Source organism: Octodon degus, unplaced genomic scaffold (assembly GCF_000260255.1).
Source record: "Octodon degus isolate 3935 unplaced genomic scaffold, OctDeg1.0 scaffold00031, whole genome shotgun sequence".
NCBI lineage: Eukaryota > Metazoa > Chordata > Mammalia > Rodentia > Octodontidae > Octodon > Octodon degus.
This window is the reverse complement of record NW_004524607.1, coordinates 11,517,967-11,528,515: the sequence shown is the minus strand read 5'-3', so window position 1 is coordinate 11,528,515 and position 10,549 is coordinate 11,517,967. Positions and strand designations below refer to the sequence as shown.

The 10,549-nt window shown below is 53.6% G+C and overlaps 1 protein-coding gene across 1 annotated transcript in view; it reads left to right on the top strand.

Annotated features, from left to right (window-relative positions):
* The window catches only part of CUNH7orf50 (chromosome unknown C7orf50 homolog), a 146,431-nt gene extending 138,264 nt beyond the window's left edge, over positions 1-8,167 (top strand). The window contains exons 3-5 of the mRNA XM_023713429.1: positions 3,274-3,467; positions 5,949-6,030; positions 7,762-8,167. Of these exons, the coding sequence (XP_023569197.1) occupies positions 3,274-3,467; positions 5,949-6,030; positions 7,762-7,941 (456 nt within the window). The 3' untranslated portion in view covers positions 7,942-8,167. The remainder of the gene's footprint in view (positions 1-3,273; positions 3,468-5,948; positions 6,031-7,761) is intronic.
* Positions 8,168-10,549: the final 2,382 nt, after the last annotated feature.

The window sequence follows — 10,549 nt, the reverse complement described above, 5'->3', positions numbered from 1 at the left end:
TGAGTCCCCTACAGCTCAACATAATAACATGGCTTTACTTCTTATACTTCGTTTTTATACTTTTCTGCTGGATGGTTAAGACCAAGATAAAGCAAGACCTAGATTGAAGATACAGATGAAATGGATAGATTCCTAGAAAGGTACAAATTACCAAAACGTTTTACCGTTTTTTATGTTAATGCAGGCTGTTTGCAAATCCTAAGTGAGGTCACATCTGCAGGTGAACTGGAAAGTGGCAAGTGCATCAACACTGTCATTTACTAAGTTGAGACCTCCTCCTACGTGTGTGGCCTGACAGCTACAGAAAGCTGGGTCTCTGGGGAGGTGTGGCAATGCCTGCCTCTGGGGAACAGCAGCCCCTGATCTTAGCTGTGGGTCCCTCAGCTTCTAGCTGCTGCCCACCACCTCTTAATGCGTGTGGCCCACCACCTCAGAGTAGCTGAAATCACCCACATGATGGCTGTAGCCATGAGGGTCACCTCATACAGGCTAGGACTGCAAGGCCAAAGTTCCGAAGCACAAGTTTGGGTTCCACACTGCCCCCAGCACTGGGGAGTAAACCTAGGGCCTTTGTACTGAGCTGTACTCCCACCCCTTTTTAATATTTATTGATTGGTTGATTGATTGTACTGGGGGATGAACCCAGGGCCTTTGTACTGAGCTACAGCCCAAGCCTGTTTTGTATTTTGAGATAGGATTTTTGTAACTTATGTTGCCGGGCTTGAACTTGGTGGCCCTCACGTTCCGAGTAGCTGGGATCACAGTTGCACACCACCACACCCAGCAAGATTTGGCTTTTTATGAGTGACCACTGACTCAGGAAAAGTGAGACCCCACATCAAATCCACCCAGGACAGTTGGACATCTTTGCATGGAAAGTGGTAATGTGACAACAGTGTCTGTCCCCACTGCCCTGCCAGCAGGAGCTCCTCATCTCAGCCTGCAACAGCTGGAGAACTGGAGTCACTGTTCCGAAGGAACTGGCCACCCAGTGCCATCATGTCCTTAGAATAGTTTGTGTCCGGTACCCAGGGTAGACAGTGCTGTCATTCTGTAAGGTTGACCCCCGGTACATCTAGAGCCTGGGACACACTTGACCAGTCAGTCCTGATGCCATAGTGGGTACTCTATACCAGCACTTCCGCAGGACCCCTTAGCCCTGAGTATGGCCTTACTGCTGGCTCAAGGACAGCCCCATGAGGTAGAAGCATTTGCCTTTGCAGCCTGACCACCTGAACCTCAGCCACTTACTCAGAATGGCAGTCCTTCCCACTTCTGGGGACTTCAGGGAACTCAGGAGGACCACAGCTGGCAGGAGTGTGAGGGGAGACCATGTTCCAATTTTCCCCCCTCCCATCCCTTTCCTTTGAAGAGGATGGAAGGAAGCAGTGCCGTGTGGTCCAGCAGCTGTGCCCCCCCCCCCCCGCAGGCTGCAGCAGAAGGGCTGAAGGCTAGTGTCAGTCTGTAAGGCCCTCATACTGTTCACACACAGGCAAGATACACCCAGTTTAAGCACTTGGGAGGCTGAAAACAGGAGAATCACTAGGAGTCTGATCTACATAATGAGATCCAGTACACTGTAGACCCTGTCCTAAAATACAGAAAAAAAGAAAAAGATACACCCAGTTTAACAGAAAGGTGGGACTTATTCAGTGGGCCCCCCAAAAAAGCCTCATCTACTAATTCTGCCCTTGGTGTGGCCCTGAGGCATGGCTATTCTTGGGGTATACTTAGCTTCTTCAGCTGGAGCCTGGCATTGACCACTCCCTTATACATATGTGCCTGATGCACAGTGTAGCCCTACATTCTGAGCAGTAGCCCTGAGAGGAACAGCTAAAACCCGAGTCCCCGTGCAGCTTCCACTGCTTCGGCCCCTCCATCTCAGCCTTGCCTTTGCCCTCTGGCACCTCTTTGTGGCTTCTCATGAGGAGTACACCCACCTGTCTCCCTGGCTGTCCAGGTCCCTAGTAAATGTGGGAGTGCTTCCTGGAGACACCTGGGCCTGTCATGCCCAGAAATCCCTGGGGAGTGGTCAAAGTGCCCCTCCTGCGTGACAGACCCCTCTGGCCTGGGCCTCTGGGATCAGAAGCTGGAGCACTGGCCTCAGGGGTACTGAAAAGTCAGGTCACGGGACTCCACACCCCTCTCTCATCTCTCCAAACCCCCTTCCTGCCTGCTGGCCTCCCTCAAGGTGTGGAGCTGGTTGGAGGAGCCAGGTGGGCGGCAGCCTGAGAGGCAAGCCCCCGAGAGGCTAGCCACCCACCTCATGCTCCTCCCCTTGTCCCTCAGCATCCAGGGACCCCTGTGGGCACCCTGCTCCTCCTGCCCTACAGTGCATTCACAGGTCCTGCACGGGTGCCAGGAGACACCTCTTTGAAGGGGAGGAGCTGGAGGGAGATGCTGAGAGTGGATGCTGAGGGAACATGCCCGGAGGAGGAACCCCACTGCCTCTCAGATTTTGTCCCAGGCCAGGGCTCTGAGAATCTGGCTGCATAGGGTGCTTACCCTTCCTGGAAGTGCTGGGGTGGAGCACACTAGGCTCCTGGCCTAGGTCACAGTAAACACTGGTGTTCTGGTTTTTCCAGGAAAGACAAGTGGGTGGACAGCTGCTGGAATGGTCTCAGCCCCTCTCCCAACCAGAGTAGCCTGACACCCACTTGGCGCTCTTGGATTCTGTGCCTCTTGTTTGCTCATGGGGGGTAGAGAGAGGGGGGACCGTGCTTCCTGGCCCCTAGCTGGGAGGCTCCTGCAGGAGATCAGAGGCTGTCCCAGCCACTTTCCTCCCTGTGAGGTTGTCACCAAGGGAACCCCTTGGGAGTAAAGACAGTGCCAGCCCCAAGTGTGTTCCACCCCCCTGGCCAGAAAAAAACAGGCAGCTGGCATAGGCTTTAGGAATGCTGCCTCCTGCTGGCCATGTATGGTGACAGCACAAGGCTCACTCAAGAAGGGACTGGACAGCCTGGATGGGCACCATCGGTGACTGCAGCCAGGTGGGGGAGTGGGAATAGGGCTCCACAGGCCTGCAGGGGGACCCGCAGCAGATGAACTCAGGGGTACAGTCAGCTCCAGCAACACCAAAGCTGTCTTCCCCCACACACCTGTCCCTGTCTTCACATGATAATCTCCCACACTGTGATCCCACAGCTGAGGTGCCACTGTGCAAGCCAGGCCAGTCCTCCGGTGGGCTCCTGCTGTGGGGGTGAAGGGTTGGAAAGCCTATAGCACTCCCTGCCTGAGTCTCCCGGCCTGACAAATGCTGTTCTTGCCTTCCAGGGGGTGGCAGCAAGTGGGGTGCAGGACACAGCCCCCCAGCTGTCCAAGGAGGAGAGGAGGGTCCTGGAGAGGAAGCTGAAGAAGGAACGGAAGAAGGAGGAGAAGCAGCAGCTACGAGAGGCAAGGCTCTCGACAGTGCAGACTCCACCAGCTAAGCGCTCAGGCGCAGAGCTGGCCCTGGACTACCTCTTTGGGTAAGAGCTGTGCACACTTGTGCAAGAGGGCCTAGGGTCATGGAGTCCCTAAGTATCCTGTTCTTATAGGGCACCTTCAACCACCATTAACCTCAGAAAGCTCCACAGAAGGGACATGATCATAGGACCTTCGGTGGCCTTAGAAGGGCACTCTCCCCAAAGGTTTGGCCTTGCTAGAAATGGGGGAGGGGACATAAAGGTGAGGGTGAGGTCTGGAGACTGCTGCAAACCAAGCAGGCACCCAAGCAAACAGGATTTGAGGCAGCTCCACTCCTTCATGGCTTCTCCTTGGATTTTCTTTTTATGAATTTAGGACAGGTTGTGCAGGGTCTCACTATGTAGATCAGACTAGCAGTAATCCTCCTGTTTTCAGCCTCTCAAGCGCTGGGATTACAGGCGCATACCACCACACCCAGTATCAATCGCTATCTCAGCACACCCTGGAGGTGCGGCCGGCACAGCAAGCCAGGGATTGAACCTGACCGCTGTACTCTTGCCTAAGCAGGCACTTTAGCCCGCTGAGCTATCTGGCCGGCCCTTTCTTGGATTTTCTGACCTCCTGCCACAGCTGTAGTTCTGGTTCCACCTGCATCAAAAAGGCTGTCCTACCATAGGGGAAGTGCTGTCCATGGCCAGCCCCTCCTGCCCACGCTGTGCTAACTCATTGTCCAGTGGGAGAGTGAAATACATGATGCTGGGGGACAGGTGGACACAGAAGTCATCTGCCTGCATGTCCTGCCAGCACACAGGCAGTACTGGGGAGGGGCGGGCTGGTGGGTTCAGATCCCAGCTGGGAAGATGACCGGTGAAGGGTAGACATTAGAGGTAGTTGTGCTTAGCACACTGAAATACACTCTAGAAGACACAGTGAGATATAGTTTGTTTTTTGTTTGTTTGTTTTTGCAGAACCAGGGATTGAACTCAGGCCCTTGTGATTGCCAGGCAAGCACTTATTCTACTGAGCCAACTCCCTGGCCCCAAGACATGCATTTTATGTCCTGTGTGTCTCTAGTTAAACCAATGGGCCTTGCTACTGGTTAAACATGACAAGTCTAGGTGATGGGGGTCGGGGGTACCAGCCCAAGAGGGTCATAGGGGCAGTTGAGGGGTGGCTGGGTGGTACACAGTCATACATATCTGCACTGCTGACTGCTGTGGAGAGCACCCACCTCCCCACCCTCTCCAACGTGGTGAGCTCCAGCACCCATAGCCCAGGTGAGGTCAGCCTTGGGAGTGTCCCAGGAAAGCATTGCCTGGGACAGGGTGCTGAGGGATGCTGGGGGCCACCAGAGGCTGCTCAGAAAAATGGGAGGAAGCCCACTGGTGTGTCTCTCCCATGCCTTCTACTTCCCTACCCAAAGGCACTATTCTGAGGAGCATAAACTGAGATAAAGCCTTGTTCTTGGGGCAGATTGGTAGCCAGACCTCTCTGTGGGTCCCACAATGTCCCCAGGGATCCAGGTAGGTCAAAGTGGGCTTGACCAGTTGCTCTCACTGGTTCTTTGTGGCCAGTTGGTGCAAAGAGGTGCCATATGCCTCCTCCTTAAGCTCCCCCAACTATAGCTGGTATAGCCTGCTGGCCTCAGAGAAGATGGGTCAGGCGACTCAGAAAGGACTAGCCCTCCCCCCCTTTGAGTCTTTTGTGCAGCTAGAAAAATGCTATGGGCCCCTCTCTATGGCCATTCCTGTCCCCAAGTCCTGGGCCTCAGACAAATGTCCACCTCCATGGCATTGCTCTGAGCATGTACCAGGTTCACACAGCAGTCTCTTCCCAGTGCACTGCTCCTACTGCCAAGACTCTGGCCCACGTCCTGGCCTCACATGGTCCCACAGCACTGACCCACAGCTCCTTTTCCAACTGTGCTCACTGCCCTCGGACCTGCAGCGTAAGCTTGGGGTGCATGGATGTAGTAGCATTGGGGGCTGACAGGAGCAGCCTGGTGAGCCTGCTGCCATACAAAATGCATGCACAAGGTGCATTCCACCCATGTCTCTGTCCCCTAACTCTTGGATACCCCAGGCTATAGGCAGCGTTGGAGGAGGGCCATTGGGATTGCCACCACATAGAGTAGAAACTTCTTGAAGAATGACTGAATTCACTTTGGAGTTGTAAAAATCACAGGATTGTGGGACTGGAAAGGAGCTATGAACCACCATTCTTCAGGTCATGTTATAGACGCAGTTAACCCAGATGGGCTGAGTGAACCCCCAACAAGCATGCTAAAGAGGCAGGTCCACCTCAGTGGCAGGGCTTCACCTTGGCTGGGACAGTCCACAAAGCATCTGGGACTCCATGGCTGCAGTATTTAGCATAGGCAAAAGGCCTTTTTTTTTTTTTTTTTTTCTCCTGGTGGAACCGGGGATTGAACTCAGGCCCTTCTACTGAGCCATCTCCCCGGCCCCTGCACAGGTGAAGGGTCAGCTACACAAGAAACCCCAGTCCTTCCCCCACCACTGAGGTGTCTGTCTTGGTTTCCCCAGATGGGCCCAGAAGCACCAGAGCTGGAGGTTCCAGAAGACAAGGCAGACGTGGCTCCTGCTAAACATGTATGACAGTGACAAGGTCTGTATGCCACGGGAACAGCCTCCAGGGTACAGAGTGTTTGCAGGGCAGGGGACAGGGCTCCAAAGGACAGGCTCCTTTCCCACCTGGGTCCCTGAGGGCTAAAACCAAAAACAGGAAGTGCTATCCTTATGGTCCCATATGGTGCCCACCTTCCTTGTCCCCATGGTGGGAGAAATAAAGGCAACACCTGCCTACCTGGGATGCTGGATCCAGCCTGGAAGGCCAGGCAGATAGACCAACCTGGAGGTCACCTGCGTGCATCTGTGTGGGAGTATGGAGATCACCTATGGTGTGTGTGTGTGTGTGTGTGTGTGTGTGTGTGTGTGTGTGTAGCATAAAGGGTTTACTTCTATGCTCTAGGTACTGTTGCTTACATAGGCTTGGGAATTAGATGTATGGGCTTCTACCTACTTTAACAGACTCCTGGCCCCTTCTCTTCTCTGTTCCCCCCACCCACTTCGAAGGAAGGGCCCAGCCATGCTGCAGCTGGGTAGGGTTTAAAGTAACCAGGACTTGGGTCTCTGGGCTTCGCACATTGCTGGCTTGAGCATTTCCTCCTTTGGTATGCTAAGTCCTCTCCAAGTCATCTGCTTCAGCCCCCAAATGCTGCCAAAGTGATCTTCTCACCTGTTCTTTGTCCCAGTTGATTGCTTTCTCTAAAATGTACCTGTCTGTGAATTTGGTGGCTTTTCAGGGGAGTGCACTGAGAGCCAGCCTTTTTAACCCACAAGAGTATCTAAATGGGTGAGGAAGAGGCCACAAGGTTGTTCCAGGGTCTGGCCCCTTATCATCCCATCTACCTGTCTCTTGTCCCTCACAGAGCAGGAGCTGTTTGCATGGTACAAGGACATTGTGGGCTGGTGGCCCCAGAGATTGTCTTGATCACTTCCCTCTTTGCTGAGACTCCATCCTTGATAGTTTATTTAAGTTGTATTAAAGGAGGGTTTATTTTGTTCTTGTTTCTCTCTCTCTCTCTCTCTCTCTCTCTCTCTCTCTCTCTCTCTCTCTCGTTTGTTTGGGAGGTTTTGGTTTGGTTTGGGGTTTTGAGGAGTGGTTATTGTGCCTCTTGGTTTGTAGAAGTTTCAGTCCATACTTTCCAGGATAGGACTGCATGGCAGAGGGACCTGGCAGAGGAGAAGCTGCTCATGGCATGGTGGCAGGGAAGCAGCCAGATGAAAGGAGCTGGGGGAGGAGATAGAAACCCTTCCGGGCCTCACCTCCTGTGACCCCCTTCTTCCAACCAGACCTCACCTCTTAACAGCAAGCTCACTATAAACCCCTGTAATGGAATTACCTTCCAAAAGCCTCACCTCTGAGGACATGGGTCTTTAAGGGGACCTCCAGCCATGAATCATAAAAGGGGGAGCTGGGAAGATAGCTCAGTGGTCTAAGCACCTGCCTGGCAAGCACAAGGACCTGAGTTTGATCCCTGGTACCTCATGCCATACTGGCTCCAGTACCCCAAGCACATTCCAGCCTTGAAACCAGACATGGTAGTACACACCTGTAATGCCAGCGCTGAGGCTGACACAGAATGATCATTACAAGTCCAAGCTGAGTAGTGAGAACTTGTGTCCAATAAATAAAAAGAAAAAATACATATATTTTAAAAAATCATAAAAGGGGACAAAGCCCAAGGTACCAGACTGGGCACCTTGTCTCTCCACAGTCTCTGACCCTATTGTCACAGCCATCCTTGCCTTGACACTCTCTTTGTCCTCCTTCCAGGTTCCAGAAGAGCACTTCCCCACCCTGCTGGCTTACCTGGAGGGGCTGCAGGGCAAGGCCCGAGAGCTGACCCTGCAGAAGGCAGAAGCCCTGATGCAGGAGCTCGATGTAGCAGGGTCAGACGCTGCCCTCCAGGAGAAAGCCCCGCGCCTACGCCAGGTGCTGCAGTTGCTGTCCTAGTGGGGATGGCAGAGGCTGAGGGGAGACAAAACTGCCACCTGGCATTCTGGGCCCTGGATTGCTCAGGGTTCAACAGGAACAGGTGGTTGTGCTGTGTCTGTCTCCTACATGACGAGGAGTCTTTGTGCCTTCAGAGGGGATCACCACGCTCATCCTGCACCCAGGAAGTTGCTGTCACGCACATGTCTGTTTTTGTACTAGGGATGTTTTAGAAACTTGCCAGTGCTGGTCCCACAGCAGCTGCAGCTCTTCAGGGTTGGAATAAGGCATGCCCCAGGTTGGGGACAGGCACAAGGCAACCCCACAGGGGCTTGCATCTTCCCATGCCTGCATAGTTACCTAATCAATAAAAATAAACTGCTGACTATATTCTTGTTTTGTGTGTCCACATTCTTGTTGCTTGTGGATCTGGCATACTTCTCGGCATGAGCATGCGCAGGCCCGTGCTGCCCTTTGCAGCAACCTCCCAGGAGAGCACCCTGCTCTGGCATCTAGGCTCCATAGGTGACACTCTCAGTGGTCGGTGCCAACTGACCATTTCTGTCAGCCTCTTTTCCAGGTGTTTAGTAACTGTCCCAGCTAGGACACATACTGCATAAGACAAGGCATCTGTGGGTTTCCCACTCCCTGACCTCCAAGGGATAGATGTGCCAGCCCAGCCCAGGTGGCTGGGGAGAAGCTGCCAGGGATGGGAGTGTGCCAGCCTGGGCCAACAGGGCTGGGGCTGAGGCCAGGTTGCCTTCAAGAGGCCTCAATCCCTGAGAGTAGCCGACAGCTCATGGTAGGCCACCCACGATGGCACCCTTTTCCCTACCTAGAGTAGGGTAAAACTTCATGGGTATTGCTGGTCACAACCTGGATAGAAGACCAGCTTTGTTGCAGGCCAAGGGTCTTGACATCCTGTGGTCATTACCACCTTGGTCAGGGTCATCTGCAAATGATGTCCTCAGCCTTGGCCGTGACCCCAGATGCTGCTGTGACTTCAGGTTTAATCACCTTAAACATCAAACCAGGGGTCCTGTCATGTCCTATTCATCTTGTCACCTGTCCACTGTCTCTTGGAAAGACCCTGAGCTCTGTGCTGAGAGAAATCTGAGGGTCATGCCACCTAGGCCCCTGTCCCTGTCCTGCTGTGGACAAAGCTGTTCCTTACTGTGTGTGGCCCTGCCCCCGCCCACAGCACAGCTGGGATCGTGGTAGCACGCAGGTGCTAATGTGTGTTTGGTAGCCCTGTGGGACAGGAGGTATGCCCTGCACCTTCCTAGTGTCCTCAGGTGAAGTCACAAGCAGGAAAACAGCCTTCCACACAGATAAGAGGGGCACCTACACAGCCCTGTGGCAACACTGCCAAAGGAGGTGCTGGTCCAGTGCAGCCAGGTGCCAGCAGCTTGTGCCCCAAAAAAGTGCCCCAAGACGCAGGCAGGTGGTGACAGAGACCCACAAGGCACACAAGAGGACAAGAGGCAAGGAATCAGGGTTGATTAATCAGAAACCAAAGCTCTGGCTCTCCTTACAGCCCAGTTACAGAGAAAAATGGGATGGAAACCTCACTGTCAGTGGACACAGTGCTGGAGACCTAGGCCACCTCCCCTCGCAGATGGTCCCCTGATACCACCAGAAGAGCCTCTTTCTGGGGCCTCTGCCCCCACTGGGCACAGAGTGCAGTCTCCAGTCTCCCTAGCAGGAGGTGCAGGGGGTATGTAGAGATGTCAGCTGCAGCCAACCTTAGGAACCAAGCAACTCCTTGAGGTCTCCTTGGTGCCAGATGAGCCAACACTAGGACACAATGTCCAGCTGTCCAAGGGGCAGCCAGCATAAAGCTGTCAGGTCCCAGGATTGAGCTGTGAGTGCTTGCCTCACATGGGATGACTTGGGCTTGGACACCTCCTGAGGTTGACCATTCACCTTTCAGCCCCTGACCATGAACAACCCAGCATCCATCAACAGAGCAGACTGAAGTACATGCGTTATTTGGCTTTTCGTCACTGTGGCAGAGAACACCTGACCCAAACTTAAAGGAATGTGTCATTTGGCTCCCAGTTTTAGAGGCTCTAGGCGCTGTTGTACCTGGACTGGTGGGTGGGGAGAAAGAACATCATGGTGGGAATGTGTGGGAAAGCAGAGCCATTTACCACATGACAGGCAGGAATAGAAAGCAAAGAAGAGAGAGGCCAGATAGAGCTGCGGCTGCGTACCCACAGCCCACTCCACCAGGGCCCCTCTCCTGGCTCCATTACTCTTGATCATGCCACCCCCTTATGACTATGGCTTCATGGTGGAGTCAGCTCTCCAGAACCCATCACCTTTCCAAAACCAAACCAGGCTAAGGGACAGAAGCCACACAGATAAGGACAGGGATTTTGACTCCCATCTGTGAGATTCCAGAAGCTACAAATTGACCAATAGGGACCCCTGGACTGGTTGGAAGGGTCAAGCAGGTCTTGGGGTGGGACACCCAGCCCCAAGTAGGTGGCCAAATGAGCGCTGGAAGATTACAGAACCCGCCAGAGCACACACTTCATGTATATTATCAATAATTCCTCAATAAGGTTGATTTTCAGAAGCTCCTGTTCCCTAGGGGGCCTTCCAAGCAAGGACACCCGTGCAG